The 20914-nt window shown below is 35.2% G+C and overlaps 2 protein-coding genes across 2 annotated transcripts; both read right to left on the bottom strand.

Moving 5' to 3' along the window:
* Positions 1-6365: 6365 nt before the first annotated feature.
* Positions 6366-7553, bottom strand: LOC146729199 (uncharacterized). Its single transcript, XM_085495836.1, has one exon. The coding sequence runs from the start codon at positions 7551-7553 to the stop codon at positions 6366-6368; it is 1188 nt and encodes a 395-aa protein (XP_085351962.1).
* A 3578-nt stretch (positions 7554-11131) lies between these two features.
* LOC146729198 (sushi, von Willebrand factor type A, EGF and pentraxin domain-containing protein 1-like) lies at positions 11132-17456 on the bottom strand. Its single transcript, XM_085495603.1, has 11 exons — positions 17414-17456; positions 16473-16547; positions 15467-16087; positions 15052-15234; positions 14718-14897; positions 14207-14386; positions 13568-13747; positions 13172-13255; positions 12899-12977; positions 11909-12069; positions 11132-11619 (listed from the first exon to the last, which is right to left on the bottom strand). Exons 2-11 carry the CDS (start codon positions 16534-16536, stop codon positions 11609-11611), a joined length of 1743 nt encoding a protein of 580 aa, XP_085351729.1. The 5' UTR covers positions 16537-16547; positions 17414-17456; the 3' UTR covers positions 11132-11608.
* Between the last annotated feature and the right edge of the window lie 3458 nt (positions 17457-20914).

Below are 20914 nucleotides of genomic sequence, written 5' to 3'. Positions count from 1 at the left end.
CAGATGAAGAAATTGGACTACTTATTATTTATCTAGAGCGAGTGAAGTTACTGTTATTAGATACACGTTTACTGATGAAAAATACACATACACATAATTCACTGAGTATGGGCAAAAACATAATTGTAGGAAATGAATTAGGCAATATAACGCTATACTTCAGTGTCATGAATAAATGAGATTAGCATGAAAGTCAATCTTGCATAAGAAGTACAGCTTTTTTCTATATCTCCCAAACGGCTAAAGTTTGCTTATTTACCACGAACGACCTCCTCCAACAAAGGATCCACACCGACAATGGCGATACATGTTTCTAATAAGTATCAGACAGGGAATATACCATGAATAAATGCCATTGTTTCCTATTGTATTATTGTCAATAGTTTCTATTCATATTCATTCAACCGACATCTGATGCACTGAATGGTCCAGCAAAAGGTTTATGAGGAAATAACCTCGACTAACCTTTTAACCGTTGTCTGATAACTTCACGGGTGAATAGTTTTTGAATATTTTATGAGGTACATGAATAAAAAACCTTTAACATAATTACTTGTGTTTAAAATAATCTATTGAGATTACCTCTACCATGTAGTCCAGGTTCTATTACTCAAGTATTTGAAATGTTAGCTCACAAAATTATTTTCTTTCAATGCTAAATCAATCAATCACAAATAGTTTTCACTATTTAAATTAAGAATTATTAACTGTAAAATTGAATATGAACATTACATGTTCGTAATAAGTATTAAACAGGGGCTGTACAATGAACAACGAGTTCCCCATTACATTTGTATCTATTCATCCGGTACTTAATGTAGTGAGGGGCCTAACAATTAGTTTATGAGATAATGTGACAGTGACCTTTTATCGTAGTAGTAACTTTACGAGTGAATAGCTTTTGTATATTTTATGAGATACTTGGCTAAGAAAAAACTATTATCATGGTTACTTAAACAATTTCACATCGTTTTACAAAAAAATGTAAAAAAAAAAAAAAATATGACAAGAAAATGATACGCAAGTTTCTAGGACACATCAATATTATACTAAACAAATATACCACTTCTTTGCGACAGAGAAAACATATGGTAAAGTATATCTATATTTAGATCAGTACATTTTTGGTTGTCATTGGCATAATTGGACATGCATTTTGATTTTGATTTCGTCGCGTCATCCATAATTATGAGCGACTTGTGATTTCAATAAATGCTACTTGTTTCCAAATACTAAACATTTCTATATAAGACAAAACAAGATATTTAATTCAAAAAAAAATTCTTACCGAGTAACTTCACGAACCTGTTATTGTAGCATATGTAACACAATACTCCCAGTCCGACAAAACTGCTTTGGCTGTAAGAATCAATGCAATGTAAACCTATTGTCACTGCTTGTGCATTTGTTGCTCAATTGATGATATATGGGCACTATGACCCTATTGCAGTGGTCTGTTATACAGAGCGATTATTCTTGTGTATGTCAGCTTTCTATGTTTTACAATGCTTAAAATATACACTACATCATGTATTCAAATCACGGAACGCAATTGAACAGTATTTGCAAGTCATGGTTTGGTTACCTGAGTGTGAGTGGTCACTACGACAACCCTGGCAGTGGGCGTCGTAAGTGATGTTGCCATGGTACCAGTCTCAACATCGACTAGCACTATGGCAAGGACATCGTGGTACCCAAGCAAAGTCGTGCATGCTGCAGTGACAGCCCCCAAATTACGGGTGGAAAATAAGTTAGACACAGGGTCATGCAAAATTCTTATTGATCTAATTGTTCCAAGTTGAATATAGGTACAGATGAAATGCCTGGTCTGAAGCCGACTGGCAGCTAATACTAAATGAATACTGAAAATATAAGTACTAATAAAATGGAATCAAGTGGTATTACTAAGTTAAATGATAATAATGAAAATAAAAGTACCTTAAGTCCATGTTCCTCAGCAGCACACACAGAGTCCGTAGAAATACATAGTACAGTGGTGTGCGTCTTAGTGTGTGAAAGTCTATGTTCATATTATACTGAGAGCGGATATCTTGCATCATACGCACGAATATTACCGTGCATTTCACGGTGGTCGTATTTCATAGCTGTGTTTGTTCAGTGTTGTAATAATCTTTATGGCCTGGAGCTTTTATCATACTGTAAAACACATTGAAATAACTACATGTCATTTAGCGAATTTGACTCAATACATGAATTAACATAATCTTAATTTAGCTAAAATTCCAACAATCTCATTGTGAGAGTATTTTTTATTCTAAATTAGCGACATCTTGAATTACAAGTTAGCTGAATTAGCTAAAATGACATGTTAGCTGAAAAGACGTGTTTCACAATACTTATGTGAAAAAAAATCTATAGTACCGGTAAGTACCGGGCTACAGTGGGGCCTTTTTACTTTTTTACGACGCAAACGCGTTTTCTCTAACCACTCTCACACAATGTATATATACATATACAAATTACGTTTCAATTGAACAGCAGTTAAACGTAAATTTATGACAATATTTTAACGGTAATAAATACGAACTCATTAGAAACTTTCTTAAGAATGAACACTACATTCCAGCTAAGTTGGTAATTTACTGACTTGTTCGAATACATAACAAACGGGCGTTTTCTTGGGGCCGATTTGATTTACAGTTGTAGATTCGGACGTATCTCGACTAAGAATATCTCTTATATCTGAAATGCGCCGAATATGAGACAGTATGTAGTGTTGCCTTCATGATTTCTTGTAGTGAAATGCCGGCTTTTATCAGGGTTTGTACAGTCGTCTTTCAAACGGAATGGTTTGTTTTTCTTCCGGTAAAGTACATGGAAGCGCAGCTCGGGCATAAATGATGCTATCTTGTTTTCCCCATCTGACTAAGAAAATACCACAAAAGTGAATTGACACAAGATGCAGTAATTGATTGAATATATAAAACGGGCAGTTGAGCGCGCATGTTTTTATCGGACGGTGTCGAACATCCTGTCTATAAATTCGTACTTGGTCCCTGGAACTGCCGGGAAGGGCAAACATACGGGCAGAAACCTCACGCTGATCACTGTAGGATTTGAGTACGAAAGAAATGCAACCAGACGACACTGATTACCGGTGTAGAACTACTTTATTTCACCTATGACACTGATACATGATATTCTAATTAAAGTACATTTGAACTATAGAGGGCGCTATGTCATCATGACATTATGATGAGTATATAAACATTACATCCCTTTCCACCTTGAATAAAACGAGTATAGTGGTAAATCAGGCATTATATGTTGTTGTCAAGCGTCATCTTTGAGTGAGTTCTCAGTATTTCAATAACTTAACTAGACAGCAATTCAAAATCACGAATTTGTAAGTTCAAGTAAAATACAAGTAATATAATGACTTAACAATAACTCAACTAGTATATGGGCACATCAGGCATTAGATGTTGTTGTCAAATGTCATCTATGAGTGAGTTCTCAGTATTTCAATAACTTAACTAGACAGCAATTCAAAATCATGAATTTTTAAGTTCACGTAAATTACGAGTAAAATCATGAATTTGTAAGTTCGAGGAAATTACGAGTAAATACAATGAAAGATAAATACATAATATTATCAAAACACATTAAACTATTAAAAGTTCAAACCTAACTTGAGGGGAGAGGTTTCTAGCACATTCACCCTCTGAATGGATATTCAGCATCCAGTTCCCTATGCTAAGTGATGTACTCTTGCAGGTAGGATGGCGGCTTGCGTTCACGAGTCGGATAACGTAGTACAGGAGGGCTAGGTGTGGTCTCGGCATCATTAGTAATGTCCCCGACATCAGCTGGAATATCATTTTCCTGCTCATCAATTTGTGTTGGAGGTTGGCTTTTGAGGGTCTTGAAGATTGATGAATTTCTCGTTATCTTATTGTCATTTCTAGTTGCAGTAATCATGCGGCCTTTCTTGGCGAAGACATTATATGGTTTTGTGTCGTATGGCAAAACTTGTTTAGGAACATACCCTTCACCTCTGGCTAGTACGGTATCGCCAATTGCAATAGGATGCTTGTTAATATTTTCACGAGCATCAGCATATGCTTTCATTTGAAATTTTCGCTTTTTGTCGCGTTGACAATCGCGTCGTTGGACTTGACCGTAACTTCGGGTTATTAGTTTTCGGGTGGTGTAGCACGATAATTTCTTAGGAATCGGTATAGTTCCTGCAGTGTTTAAATGGTTTGCCGTTAGTATGTGATGTTCGGTAGACTTTTTTGATAGTCTTCATGAATCGTTCAACTTCATAGTTGGCTTTAGGCCATCTTGGAGTAATTTTGCGATGTTTGAATCCCAAATAATTAGCAAAGGATTCAAACTCTGCTCCGTTGAATGGTGGTCCATTATCTGTGCCCACAATCAGCGGTGTACCAAGTAGTGAGAATATGCAATCTAATCGCGGAATCACTGTTCTGGCTGAAGTTGAACTGATAACTTCAACTTCAGGGAAGCGACTGTAGTCATCAGTAATAACAAGTAGGTATTCTCCTGTTGCGAGATCAGCGAAATCAACGCTAACTTTTAGCCATGGTCCATCTGGAAGTTTGGACATTTTTAGTGGTTCACTGCTCTTATCAAATGGTGTGGCTTGGCATGCGATACATGAGTTGATTGTTTGTTCAACCATTGCATCGATTTGTGGAAACCAGACCTTTTCTCGTATGAGTTGTTTGGTCTTTACAATTCCTTGATAACCTTCATGCGCTATATTGATTATCTTTTGTCGTAGTATTTGCGGAATGATACTCCGATTACCATGAAGAACAAGATCTTTGGAGGCAGTGATGGTGAGTTTATCGCGTGTTGCATGTAGACTTCGCAGGGTTGCCCCAATTTTGGTTACTTTTGTATGTTTCAACTTTTCATACCAATTCCCATCATGCATTGCTTTTATACAGAGTTGCAGGGCGTCATCTTTTAGCGTTGCCTGCTGTATATCTTCGATACGCACTGTTTTTCTTCACGACTTGATTGTTTTGTTGATGGTAATGGATGACGTGGCATATAGTCAGCAGGATTTAGCTTTCCAGGCTGGTAAACTACCTTATAGTCATATTCTTGGAGTTTAAGTATCCATCTTTCTATGCGTGTTGGTGCTTTTGATGTTGGGGTGTTGAATAATGGTACAAGTGGTTTGTAGTCAGTTGTTACTTGAAACTTACTTCCATAAAGATACAGATGAAAGTGTAATATACCCCATGTGACGGCTAGTGCCTCTCTTTCAGTCTGTGAATATCTCTGCTCTACCGGTGTGAGAGAGCGGCTAGCTAGTGTAACAATAGAGACTTGATTATTGTCACCACGTTGTGTCAATATAGCTCCTAGTCCAACTGGACTCGCATCGACAAGGACTTCTGTTTTTTTGTTTGGATCAAAGTAAGCTAGAGTAGAGTCTGCCGCTAGTTTTTTTATTTTGTCCAGAGCATTCTGTTCTTTTTCACTCCATTTCCACTTTGCTGATTCTTTTTTAGCTCTCGCAGTGTGTCGCATACGACTTATTTACCACTTTCGTGTCACTGAGAATGTTCTAGAACCGTACTGTGTCTGGGTGGAATATTCTAGATTTTTTTTAGAAACTGGTTGAATAGGTAATAGAAAACTGTAGGAGGCAATATAAGGTAATGGAACATTCTAAAAATTTGTAGTAAGTTCCAGACTCATTATGTATGCTGATGTAACGGTCTATTTATAGACAGTGGGGGTATATATAGGGGAGTTGTTCAGCACTGAGATCAGATCGGAGAACTCGTTGAATTGTGTTGGAGTTTAAGTATCTATTTATTGGAGGTTTGGAGTTTTACCACGTTATTGTACTTGATGTTTGCAGAGTATAATAATACCAGTACCAGTTGAAACCTCATCTGTTGGCTCCGTGTTCGTATGTTATCATCGCCGCCAGGGAAGTCTTTATGTTACTGTTGCCATTTTGGTATTTGAACCATCACACCTGTACTATACCAATTACGGTAATATTACGTTGCGTGTGACACAGTGGTTCAGACATTGTAGCTTGGTCTGAAATGAAATGCCCACAGTAATTAACCATACCAAGGAATGATTTTACCTCTGCAGCATTTTGTGGTGGTGGAGCATCTCTGATTGCAGCTACTTTCTTTGGATCAGGCGAGACACTGTTGTGACTAAATATACAGACGAAAAACTCTACTTGACTTATTTTGAATCTGCATTTGTCCTTGTTGAATGTTAGGTTTTTCTTACGTAAGCGCTGTAAACAGGCATCTAGTCATTCATCGTTCATTTCTACCAAATATAAGTATGTCGTCACTAATATTTAATATGCCATCTAGTCCCTGTAGTGCTGATTAGATGTAGTTTTGAAACAATTCAGCAGCTGAACACACACCAAAGTTACGACGTTTGTAGCGAAATAATCTGCTATGAGTAGAGAAGACAGTTAAATTACGAGACTTTAGATCAAGTTCGATTTGATGGTAACCAGCATTCAAGTCGAGTTTGGAAAATACTTTTGCTTCATTCAGATCCGTAATTATGTCATCTAGTGTTGGGTTTATGTGTGTCTCTGTCTGAATCGCTTTTTGGCTGCATGCATCTACATAGATTCTGATATCATCTGGTTTCTTCGCTTTTTGGACCAATTGAATTGGTGATACCCAAGGTGTTGGTTCATCTCCAACTCTTTCTATGATGTCCAGATCAAGTAGTTTTTGTAACTCTTTTTCGGTTTTCTTGCGAACATGAAATGGTATTTGTCTATGCGGTTGTACGATGGGTTTCATTGACTTGTCTTCATGTAATCGACATTGCTCACCCTTCAGCTTACCAATACCATGGAATAGGTCACTGTATTTGCTATGCCAGTAGTTAGCATCGACAGCAGCTACTGCATTTACTTTGTCAGATATCATGACCATGTTGAGTTTACTTGCCGTATTGTAGCTAATAAGCGTGTCACCATCTGGTTTGCTAACTATGAACATGACTGAACATGACTGAGGTTCATGTGATACCTCAGCTGAAATAGTGCCAACAACTTGTAGTGGTTCTTTCGTACCGTATGCATAAATACGAATTTTCTGGTTAATGTTGAGTTCAGGTTTCTCAGGTAGACTGTTGTAAGTTGCATAACACATTATGTTGGACGTAGCACCAGTATCAATGAGCATGGGAAGCGGTATATTGTTCACACATGCAGTAATCAAAGGTGTTTTGCCACTGTGTTGTGAGTTAACAGTGAACACATATTCTTCCTCAGAACTATCTATTTCATGTTGAACTGCTTTAACTAGAAAAGTATGCTTGTAATTTATCATGAGCTGTCTTGTAGTGTCAGACTGTGTGTCAAAAACATCCATCACTTTTTCCCCAGCGAAGTGAAGTAATAGGGCTCGCTTTTGTTTAACCTCAGTGACAGTAAATGCATCAAACATTACTTCGAGTCTTTTCACATATTTCTCCCATCTTGGACCAGTTGATCCAATATCAGTATGGACATAGAAACTTGGAAACGATGGCAAATTTTGGGTCGCCATATTTGTTGACAAGTTAGTACTCACTGTGACTGCGCGTACTTGTGTGGCGGGAATGTCGTCAGTTTTCAGACTTTCTTTCGCTGGTTTTTCTTCCACTTGTTTTCACGGAAAGATTACCCTAAATCGTAGTATTCTGTCTTGTGTTCGATTAAAACACTCTTGATCACTTGAGTTCTATTTGCATCCTCGTCGCCAGTGTAGGATTTGAGTACGAAAGAAATGCAACCAGACGACACTGATTACCGGTGTAGAACCACTTTATTTCACCTATGACCCTGATACATGATATTCAAATTAAAGTACATTTGAACTTTGAACTATGTCATCATGACATTATGCTGAGTACATAAACATTATAATCACCATACGTTCCCAATCTGATTAAAATCTGATGTAGTGTACGGGCTTTAATTATTTTGGCTATAAACTTATTTTAATTTTATTTTTTATTACTTTTGTTATTAATGCCCTTTTATTTTATTATTTTACTTTGATTTTGATTTTGTGATTTTTTTTAATTCCGCCTTACCTACATCTGACCCGATGCCTATGTAACGAGATTTCAACGAGACCCACTATCGACGATTTTAGTCAACGAATCACAGACCTCCTTCTATAGCGCACATGATGACGTCACCGGGCAGAGTCTGGTGGCAAACACACTCAAATAAAATGGCGGATAAGACGTGAGCGACCGGGAAAAACACGGCTTTTCGGTAAGTTTATCATTGTCAAATACAACGAAAGTCATTTATATGTTAATATTGTGGCTCGAATGGTTCGACTTTAGATGGTTATTTTGCATAGCTATTCTGAGAGTGACGATTTTGTTTCCACCGGTTCGACCGAACACTAGTGTCTTTTTCCAGTCGCCTGCCCTGGAGACGGGTGATGTTTTGTTGACGATCGGGCCAAAATCGTCTACGGTATTGAAGCCGTAGCTGTAAATATTCATCAAATTGTATCAACATTTTGTACATTATACAATAACTCTTTATTAAAGTAATTGAGCTGATTTGGACTGGAATAAAATATTTTTTATTTGGAACACATCGCAATTGGTCAGGAAATGTTTTTTTGCTTCAATTTTCTGCGTCGAGGCCGTGGACCGTTATACAATTTAAAATCAGTTTGCATTGTTTACTATAGCTGTTTACAATGTTCTAATCATTACGATTTACTTATTTTTTTTGCTTCCATTCTAGATAATTATGCTCAGTGATGTAAAATTGAAGCGATGACTGAATGAACGAACCTTGGCTGGCGAAGATGTATCTGGAAGTGTACACATTTGTTGGAAGTGAAAAAATATTCAATATTATGACAAAAATTGTAAAATGCTGTGGAATGTCTTTTGCAAATAAAAATATACTAGCAATTTTCTATTAATGGTTTATTCAAGTGGGCAAAATATAATGTCCAGAAAGATTGCCCGTATACACTGAAAAGTAAGCAACCGACAGCCTGTATAAAAGGGGGCTGTGATTGGCTGTTACTTACGCGAGATTTCAACGGGACTTACATAGGCGTCGGATCAGATGTAGGTAGGGCGGAATCAAAACAAATCACAAAATCAAAGTAAAATAATAAAATAAAAGGGCATTAATAACAAAAGTAATAAAAAATAAAATTAAAATAAGTGTATAGCCAAAATAGTTAAAGCCCGTACACTACATCAGATTTTAATCAGATTGCATACGTTCCCTGCTTTCAATCACGAGACTTAGTATCGCGTTATTTGAACTTCAGAAATTCGCGTCCAGCTTCATCCCTGTAACATCTCCAGGGCACAACTTTCTATGTTCATTCCAGCCGCTAAGTCCGAAATGTTTGGTAAACACCACAGCGTGAAATGTTGAGTGTTCCCATCGGCAGTCCCAAGTTTACCTACCTTCCACATTGCGTCTTCTTCGTCCGGATTTATTGCTTCACTAGCGTGACTATCGCAACCGACTCCATTTTTCTCGAGAAGCTTGCGTTTTAATAACAAATTAATAAACAAAAAACGTTCCAGGAAATTGACGCGTTTACCAATTAATTCATTCACAGCGAATATGCAGTAATGACGATTGTCGGGAACAGGCCGGGAAAATGTTTGAATGATTCCCCAAACAGGGAATACTTGTTCCATTACACAGAATGTATTAACTGGTTTCATTTATGTTTACACATCATCCATGTAATATTCGGATTAGTGATTTAATGTACAAACATTTCAACATCATAATATCGAAACCAGGGAAGTATTTATTTAATTATTATTTACTTACTTTACTTTCTATATCAACAGCAACTATGAGTTTACAATTATTTCGCAGTACTTATTCACTGTTATAATAATGCTGTACCATTACTTTCGGCTTTCACCATCCTAGTACAGCCAGATATGAGGAGAAGACGTGCAGCGACGTGAAGCTGAGCGATTAGGTGCCGAACGTGAACACCGGTTCGAGTCTTTGATTTGACGTAGTATTTACCTTGCCGTTTATTAAGTATTTAATTGCTTGGATATCACAACCTGACGACGCATTACTAATTTGATTGATGTATTGATGACAGGGGGGTAGAGACCTACAGTTCTATTCCATGTGGTCGTCCGAGGGGTGACACACATCCTCTTATTGCGAATACTAATTGTATTTTTGGTTCTAAATGTATTGTTGCAGGCACGAATATGGTAGGCCGTGTCACCAGTAGTGTGATAAGCGCAATGTTCCATTATTTTAGGCTTTGCCATGTTCTGAAAGAAGCTCGTATTTTAGTCTCTATAAACGTTTCATACGATACAAATGCGTAAAGGTCAGTATGCGAATTGGAAATATAACCAACTTATTCAGCTAGAACATCTGACATCGACAGCAATTATTAATATCCTTCAGAATCATGTATAAAACAAATATGTTTTTAAAATCATACTAATTAATGTGAAACATTTATTTCCCTTGAATCAATTTAAACTATATGTTTCGAAATTTGATATTATATAGGAATATACCGATAAAATTGAATTACTGAAAACAAAACATTGAAGATACAACAAAACAGAAAAATATCTGGAAAGTAACACTGTCAAATTTTCACTAAAATTAATTTCTCATAATACACCATTTTTAAACCACGAAGTGATTACTACTACAGCACAATATATGTAACTATTATATGCTTTCATGATTCAAGTACTTCAAATAAACACAATAAAATAAGTAATATGTTAAACAACGTGCAAAACAAATTATGGTGGGCATATGAACGTGATCCTGTACCAATCCAACATGAAGATCAAGTGAACAACCATATTCACAATCGTTATTTCAAATGAATTGGTTGTGTACAAATGATGATCATTATGATCATTTTAGCTATGATTCATCATTCAAATATGTGAACCATATGACCAAACATAATAAGCTTGTCAGATTTAAATGCAATTGTCTCATATTTGTTTCCAGATAAATCTAACATGATGTCGAAAAACAAGCGTCTGCTAATGTATATATATATATCTATACAAGTCTGAATATGTGTACATGTAGTATGTATTCACTTTGTATTTGTAAGGTAGCATGCATTTCACCGTATCAATTATGCACTCATCCGTTTACTTTATTCAATAATGGTTCCTAAAGCATTTTTCTGGCACATAATATACAACACAATATCTGGTGGTCGAATCACTACCAACTAAGACAATATATATGACAACCTTCTAAAATCATCATTCTCAAATTAAAATAGTTGCCATATCTGGTCTCGTAGCAACCAGTAATGTCCATAACCTCGTTATCTACCTTCGAACTCATATATTGCTGCTTGCAGCTACATTATTATATTACAGTGGTAAGTCAAAATTTTACAGTTTTGCTGTCAGTGATGGAACTGTGATGTTATCACTCTTCTGTCTTTTAAAAAATAAAATGGAAGCCTCAGTCGACAAAACTAATTAATTAATAACATCATTACTAAAATCCGAATATGTACACATATACATTTCTATACTTGAATATTACTTCCTTGCATTCATGGAATGCATTTCCTCTGGGTCCACTTGATGCCTTCTAAATATTTTCTATAAACACAAAATAAATATAATGATTCAACACAAAAGAAAAACAAAATTACATCTGATGACAAAACTGTAAATACTGACAACGGCGTCACTGATACATGATAATAGTTAACCAATGAAAACGTCGGTCACTAAACTTCCAACACTCCAATCGAATAGATTCCACAATCTTAAATAATGAACTTTAAACATCAGTTTGATTAATTAATGTTCACATTCATGGCATTTGTATTATTTTTATACGAATTTATTATGATTTACACGATAAACAATTGTGAGATTACCTTACCTGAGTGTGATCGTAGTTGTGCTGGATTTTGATAGTTTGGGGGCTTCTGTATTACTTCATAAACATTTGGTACAATTCCATTCAAATTTAATGTGGTGTAGTTGTTCTCCTTTGTCACGTTTGTGTCACAAGTGTCATTTGGAGTCTTTTTCGTGTAATGCCTACAAGTACACAAATATATACAAATTCACTGTAAAATAATTCACTGTATGTATTCTATATAAAACGCACTCGTCAAATCATGTTATTTGCACATACTTTTTTTAGTGGAAAAGCTTATTACTATAACTATTACTATTATATTGAATTTTAGCATATTCCTTATTTAGACGGGAATATGTTCGAGTGGCGGTTAAAAATGCTCTGTCGCGAGATGATGGTCTACTATATGTGTAATTATTTGCTGCCGGGACTCATTTCACACGAAAAATGCGAAGATTACCAGAAATGTTTTGCAATTGCGGTTTTAACCATTTTGGCAATGTTCGGCAACGTCTGCCACGTGACACTTACGTAAACAAATACTTAATATGTATACATATATTACAGGTTCAAGAAAATATTCTGAATCGGAGTTTGAATTGAGTTTGACATTATGTACAGAATGATTTATTCTGATACGATATCACACAATTTTAAACCTAATGTTAACTGTAGAATAACCAGACGAATTTAACATATTCGACAGTGTAGTAAAATTTTTGTTACTGTAGAATACTTTATTTTCGCTTGCAATTAATTTTCATTATTTTCGCTGAAGGAATGATTCAGTGAAAATACAATCCATCGAATATACCTTTTTCTCTATATTTTACATTAAACTTGTCACGAATCAAAATAAATTTCATACAAAACACCCAAAAAGTCTTTTCAGCAAAACTTTATTCCAGCTAATATAATGTATTTTACAGTATGAATGTGTATAAAAAAAACTGATAAAGAGTGCAGATAAGTATAAGAATTCGCTGTAACTAACATAAAAAATCTTACCTTAGTTTTAAATAACCTATTAATAAACCCAATAATATACCCATACCCAAGCATACCAATGCCACAGCTACGAGAACACCTAGAAGTTATAGATTGAAAAAATACATTCACAAATAGGTAATGATTGTATTATAAGGATATTGCGTATTACCTTATAGTTAAACATTCAAGGACGTTACATGCAATACATTACGATAAAGAAGTATCGTATGATAAATATAAAAGTGTCGACTAAAAGTACATACTCTATAACTTAAATACAAGATGCCATACCTGTAGAAATATTTCCATCATTAGATGCGTCTGTCAGTGGTTGTGTAGCATTATACTTATTTGTCACCATAGGAGAAATGCTTTCTATTGAAATATACATAAAAGAAATACATAATCTATGCATACACATGTACATTGTCATACATAGCACACTAACTAATCTATATTGAATGTCGGAAGTATCTAAATATATGTAAGAAAATATATGTATAAAAAGACTAGACTATTTTACACAGTACAGTGCAATTATATATATTCACATGATACTTAATCTTTAAATACTCGTCACTGCGTTGTTAAGTATAAGTGTTACTTTATTAATGTGATATATTATATAATTCTATTTCTTGAGTTTATAATTATATATATTTTATAATCATGATATGTTCTGCTAACCGTTACACACGATACGTGTAGTATTCCACTGCATATTGCTCTCGCATGAAGTCACCAATGACGTCACAGCTTCATAACCAACATGACATCTGTATGTACATTGACTACCATAATTCACACCATTTGTACAATACGATAATTCAGCAGCTACCACTAATGGTGCATCATAGCATGATATAACTGAAACAAAGAACCGTGTTGCTGATTTCGTATGTAGTCAAATGATAATTACAACTGATATTTACCAAGGGATTCGGTATTTACTACTAAAAGGTTTGTGTGCGTATTCTTGTAAACGTAATTTTTAGATTTTCAATTGTCATTATAGTTGTGCTCGTCTGCTTGTCAAGTTTTCTCTTAGATACAAATGAAACGCGTACGGTAGTGTGTCTACCTTTACAATATTGTTGAAGTCAATTGTAAAACTCATATTTTTAGCAGTAACTGCACTTTTTAAGAGAATTTAGATTCATCATTTGGCTATTTGTATTTAATATTTTAGTATATTTTAATTTGTTTATATATTCTTAGAAAACTATTAGTTGCATTATGTTTTTTTATATACGTTGGTATTCCTATTAAATAAATTAACATTATACATGATATTGCAGGTTATACGGTGTGATGTGTTATACTAACCATTGCATATGATGCTGGTGATATTCCATTGTCCATTGTCCTCACACATTGTAATTAATGACGTCACATCTTCGTAACCAACATGGCATCTATATGTACATTGACTACCATAGTTCATATCATTTGTACAAGATGACAACTCAGCATTTATTGTGTGTGGCTCACTATTACATGTAATAACTGAAATGTGAGAATAAATAGTTTTTGTCGGCGACCATATGCCCCCTTGCTGACTGCAGCAAATATCGCTGTGATAACCATTGACAAAAGACTAATGACTATATGTGCAATTATTTGGCATTGGTGTTGATAAACGGGTGGAGACTTGAATCCTCGATTGATATATACCATTTCATAACATAGTATATTTACTATTACAATATAAAGTCCGAATACCCATCAATTCCACAGGTTCCGGTAGACGGTGTCACATCTTTGTAACCAGTATCACATTTATATGTACATTGACTACCATAGTTGTTATCATTTGTACTTATCATTTGATACTTACTATTACATCGGATAATGTCAATACTCCATTTCCCCTCGCTGTTACAAGTCGTAATCAATGACGTCACAGCATAGTAACCAGTATTGCATTTGTATGTACATTGGCTACCGTAACTCATGTGATTTGTACATGATGGGAATCCAGTATTTGTTCCACTTGGCGGTAATCCACATGTGGTAACTGAAAATAAAAATAACCAATGATGCTAAGCTTTCGCATGTACTGATGTATGTAATGTAAAAATGTTAATAACACGGATAGAATTAGACGTTCTAAATTTGTACTTTAAAACCTATAGACATTCAAATATGTAATTGAATTGAACGTTACTTACTGACACAAATGATTGTACTGACAGACCAGTGCCCATTATATCCACATCTTGTAACCAATGACGTCACAGCCTCGTAACCCAAATCACATATATATGTACACTGACTATCGTAATACTGCTCATTTGAACACGGCGTGGACAATTCTGCATGTGTCACGTGGGGTGGTGTTTCACATATTCTAGCTGGTAATATTCAAAACGATTGTTATTGTATACAATTATGCCATTATTATATAAACATGGTCAGAATGGATATTGTTTAGGTTTACCTAATGTATACACATGACACTGGATTACTAGAGCATGTTATTCATTTTTATCGACTACAACGGCAACATCTGTTATCATTACTTATAGACTGGTTTAATTGGTGTCATATGGAATGCTGTCAATACTTTGGAATATAAATACTTACCACATGATGAGTCATCATTGCCAATGTGTTCCATTTCATATACTGATAATATATCCATGGACCAAGAAAACACATTACCATCCACATAACCACAATCTATTACGTCATTGATTGCAGTCAATGAAAGGGCATAGTTCCATATGTTGTAATTTGATATTTCCCCTACAAACGATTGGTATGCCTCAAAGGAACCGCCAACAGAATCTTGTTCTTGGCCAATAATAAAAGAACCACCGCCAGCAATATATTCACCAGTTTCAACTCCATTGTCAGATGCGATTACAACTGCGTCTTGTATAAGTTGCCATTCACCGTCACTACCTCTCCATGTCATACAAAGATGATGCCATTCACCATCAGTGAACTGGTGGTTGTAATCGCCCAGATTTATATTCTTTATGAACGGCCTAATTTTCGAACCAGACATCCCAATTAGAGATATTTCATTAGTTCTAATGGATACTGCATATGACACTGTATTCCACTGACGAGACAATTCACATTTCAACCACATACAGACACTAAAAGCATTGAGACTCGGAATGCCGATCGTCTCAGTAATCACCGCTCTGGAGTCGTCATTGTGTTGCATCTTTTTGCCATACATCGAGACAAGGGATGCTGTAATGACACAAACCACACAATGTGAATGTCAGGAGAGATATTTACAGTGCATACAAATATTATATGATTTCTTAAACGATTGTTTATGTTCTAATGATGACTCCAGTTCATGTACACAAATGAAAGCAAGTCTAAATGTCAGGTAATTGTTATCTAGCTTCAATAGAGGCTTTTGTTCATTGTAAGATTCGAATTGAACTTGCGTCTGCAGTAACAATCGACCAATTTGATAGTCAAAATGCCGATCTTTCAGAGGTAAATATGTTGTTGAGACACCGTTACCTCATCGAAATGTCCATCGTCAAATGTATAAATCATATTTTTAAGCGTGGAGATACCTCAAACACTTTTCGCGTTGTTGAAGCATTACATTAGGACTTACTTTCACTCTTCTTTACAGCCATAAACAAGGAATATACCAAAAACATAGTTATCCATATCTTCATCTTCAAGAACACTGCAATGAATACATATAATGTTGTTAACGTTCATATCCTCGAAGAAATTACTCGCATACATGTTTGTGAAAATGCATCCTTGATTAATAGAGATTGAATTCTTCGGTTCTGATTCTTGGAAGATACATAAATGGATAGCATGGTTGAAAGTTATAAACCTCAAAGTTAAAGAAATAATAAAAGATACTAGTAAATCAGTTCACCATAAAACATAATCTGGTGCACTAAACACTCATCAGCAGTAAATTAAAACACAGAGCTCTGCAAATTTGCTATACAAGTTTAGAAGCAAAATTATGCTACAAAATTATGTTGTACGACATTAATAAAAGTTATAACACCAGCACTGGCAGTCTAGTTTCGTTGGAAAAAACAATGGACATGAACTTTATTTTTGTGATAAGCCCTCAGGAATGGTATAACGTTATAATTAGATACAATACAAAATATATTATACCCCAAATATCCCAGGGTTTTCATATAGGTGAAACCCACGCATGTCACTAGGGTTGCCCTGTAGTATAAAACAACAAATCAAAAGTACTGAGGTACTCTGGTATGCATGATTTGTTTGTGGCACATATTAGGATAGCTTGGTCTAGTCCGCAGATGAAGAAATTGTACTACTTATTATTTATCTAGAGCGAGTGAAGTTACTGTTATTAGATACACGTTTACTGATGAAAAATACACACACACATAATTCACTGAGTATGGGCAAAAACATAATTGTAGGAAATGAATTAGCCAATATAACGCTATACTTCAGTGTCATGAATAAATGAGATTAGCATGAAAGTCAATCTTGCATAAGAAGTACAGCTTTTTTCTATATCTCCCAAACGGCTAAAGTTTGCTTATTTACCACGAACGACCTCCTCCAACAAAGGATCCACACTGACAATGGCGATACATGTTTCTAATAAGTATCAGACAGGGAATATACCATGAATAAATGCCATTGTTTCCTATTGTATTATTGTCGATAGTTTCTATTCATATTCATTCAACCGACATCTGACGCACTGAATGGTCCAGCAAAAGGTTGACGAGGAAATAACCTCGACTAACCTTTTAACCGTTGCCTGATAACTTCACGGGTGAATAGTTTTTGAATATTTTATGAGGTACATGAATAAAAAACCTTTAACATAATTACTTGTGTTTAAAATAATCTATTGAGATTACCTCTACCATGTAGTCCAGGTTCTATTACTCAAGTATTTGAAATGTTAGCTCACAAAATTATTTTCTTTCAATGCTAAATCAATCAATCACAAATAGTTTTCACTATTTAAATTAAGAATTATTAACTGTAAAATTGAATATGAACATTACATGTTCGTAATAAGTATTAAACAGGGGCTGTACAATGAACAACGAGTTCCCCATTACATTTGTATCTATTCATCCGGTACTTAATGTAGTGAGGGGCCTAACAATTAGTTTATGAGATAATGTGACAGTGACCTTTTATCGTAGTAGTAACTTTACGAGTGAATAGCTTTTGTATATTTTATGAGATACATGGCTAAGAAAAACTATTATCATGGTTACTTAAACAATTTCACATCGTTTTACAAAAAAATGTAAAAAAAAAAAATATGACAAGAAAATGATACGCAAGTTTCTAGGACACATCAATATTATACTAAACAAATATACCACTTCTTTGCGACAGAGAAAACATATGGTAAAGTATATCTATATTTAGATCAGTACATTTTTGGTTGTCATTGGCATAATTGTAGGACATGCATTTTGATTTTGATTTCGTCGCGTCATCCATAATTATGAGCGACTTGTGATTTCAATAAATGCTACTTGTTTCCAAATACTAAACATTTCTATATAAGACAAAACAAAATATTTAATTCAAAAAAAAATTCTTACCGAGTAACTTCACGAACCTGTTATTGTAGCATATGTAACACAATGCACCCACTCCGACAAAACTGCTTTGGCTGTAAGAATCAATGCAATGTAAACCTATTGTCACTGCTTGTGCATTTGTTGCTCAATTGATGATATATGGGCACTATGACTCTATTGCAGTGGTCTGTTATACAGAGCGATTATTCTTGTGTATGTCAGCTTTCTATGTTTTACAATGCTTAAAATATACACTACATCATGTATTCAAATCACGGAACGCAATTGAACAGTATTTGCAAGTCATGGTTTGGTTACCTGAGTGTGAGTGGTCACTACGACAACCCTGGCAGTGGGCGTCGTAAGTGATGTTGCCATGGTACCAGTCTCAACATCGACTAGCACTATGGCAAGGACATCGTGGTACCCAAGCAAAGTCGTGCATGCTGCAGTGACAGCCCCCAAATTACGGGTGGAAAATAAGTTAGACACAGGGTCATGCAAAATTCGTATTGATCTAATTGTTCCAAGTTGAATATAGGTACAAATGAAATGCCTGGTCTGAAGCCGACTGGCAGCTAATACTAAATGAATACTGAAAATATAAGTACTAATAAAATGGAATCAAGTGGTATTACTAAGTTAAATGATAATAACGAAAATAAAAGTACCCTAAGTCCATGTTCCTCAGCAGCACACACAGAGTCCGTAGAAATACATAGTACAGTGGTGTGCGTCTTAGTGTGTGAAAGTCTATGTTCATATTATACTGAGAGCGGATATCTTGCATCATACGCACGAATATTACCGTGCATTTCACGGTGGTCGTATTTCATAGCTGTGTTTGTTCAGTGTTGTAATAATCTGTATGGATTGGAGCTTTTATCATACTGTAAAACACATTGAAATAACTACATGTCATTTAGCGAATTTGACTCAATACATGAATTAACAAAATCTTAATTTAGCTAAAATTGACAACAATCTTATTGTGAGAGTATTTTTTTTATTCTAAATTAGCGACATCTTGAATTACAAGTTAGCTGAATTAGCTAAAATGACATGTTAGCTGAAAAGACGTGTTTCACAATACTTATGTGAAAAAAAATCTATAGTACCTGTAAGTACCGGGCTACAGTGGGGCCTTTTTACTTTTTTACGACGCAAACGCGTTTTCTCTAACCACTCTCACACAATGTATATATACATATACAAATTACGTTTCAATTGAACAGCAGTTAAACGTAAATTTATGACAATATTTTAACGGTAATAAATACGAACTCATTAGAAACTTTCTTAAGAATGAACACTACATTCCAGTTAAGTTGGTAATTTACTGACTTGTTCGAATACATAACAAACGGGCGTTTTCTTGGGGCCGATTTGATTTACAGTTGTAGATTCGGACGTATCTCGACTAAGAATATCTCTTATATCTGAAATGCGCCGAATATGAGACAGTATGTAGTGTTGCCTCATGATTTCTTGTAGTGGAATGCCGGCTTTTATCAGGGTTTGTACAGTCGTCTTCCAAACGGAATGGTTTGTTTTTCTTCCGGTAAAGTACATGGAAGCGCAGCTCGGGCATAAATGATGCTATCTTGTTTTCCCCATCTGACTAAGAAAATACCACAAAAGTGAATTGACACAAGATGCAGTAATTGATTGAATATATAAAACGGGCAGTTGAGCGCGCATGTTTTTATCGGACGGTGTCGAACATCCTGTCTATAAATTCATACTTGGTCCCTGGAACTGCCGGGAAGGGCAAACATACGGGCAGAAACCTCACGCTGATCACTGTAGGATTTGAGTACGAAAGAAATGCAACCAGACGACACTGATTACCGGTGTAGAACTACTTTATTTCACCTATGACACTGATACATGATATTCTAATTAAAGTACATTTGAACTATAGAGGGCGCTATGTCATCATGACATTATGATGAGTATATAAACATTACATCCCTTTCCACCTTGAATAAAACGAGTATATTGGTAAATCAGGCATTATATGTTGTTGTCAAGCGTCATCTATGAGTGAGTTCTCAGTATTTCAATAACTTAACTAGACAGCAATTCAAAATCACGAATTTGTAAGTTCAAGTAAAATACAAGTAATATAATGACTTAACAATAACTCAACTAGTATATGGGCACATCAGGCATTAGATGTTGTTGTCAAATGTCATCTATGAGTGAGTTCTCAGTATTTCAATAACTTAACTAGACAGCAATTCAAAATCATGAATTTTTAAGTTCACGTAAATTACGAGTAAAATCATGAATTTGTAAGTTCGAGGAAATTACGAGTAAATACAATGAAAGATAAATACATAATATTATCAAAACACATTAAACTATTAAAAGTTCAAACCTAACTTGAGGGGAGAGGTTTCTAGCACATTCACCCTCTGAATGGATATTCAGCATCCAGTTCCCTATGCTAAGTGATGTACTCTTGCAGGTAGGATGGCGGCTTGCGTTC

Source organism: Saccoglossus kowalevskii, chromosome 22, assembly GCF_978046115.1.
Source record: "Saccoglossus kowalevskii chromosome 22, keSacKowa6.1, whole genome shotgun sequence".
Lineage (NCBI taxonomy): Eukaryota > Metazoa > Hemichordata > Enteropneusta > Harrimaniidae > Saccoglossus > Saccoglossus kowalevskii.
This window is presented reverse-complemented; position numbering and strand designations above follow the sequence as displayed.

Excerpts from the sequence above, each read along its gene's own strand:
- LOC146729199 (XM_085495836.1), bottom strand. The coding sequence starts at position 7,553 with ATGGCGACCCAAAATTTGCCATCGTTTCCAAGTTTCTATGTCCATACT.
- LOC146729198 (XM_085495603.1), bottom strand. The coding sequence starts at position 16,536 with ATGAAGATATGGATAACTATGTTTTTGGTATATTCCTTGTTTATGGCT. Across the intron at positions 16,088-16,472 it reads GGCTGTAAAGAAGAGTGAAA|CATCCCTTGTCTCGATGTAT; the intron begins GTAAGTCCTAAT and ends GTGTCATTACAG. Across the intron at positions 12,070-12,898 it reads ATAGGTTATTTAAAACTAAG|GCATTACACGAAAAAGACTC; the intron begins GTAAGATTTTTT and ends GTGTACTTGTAG.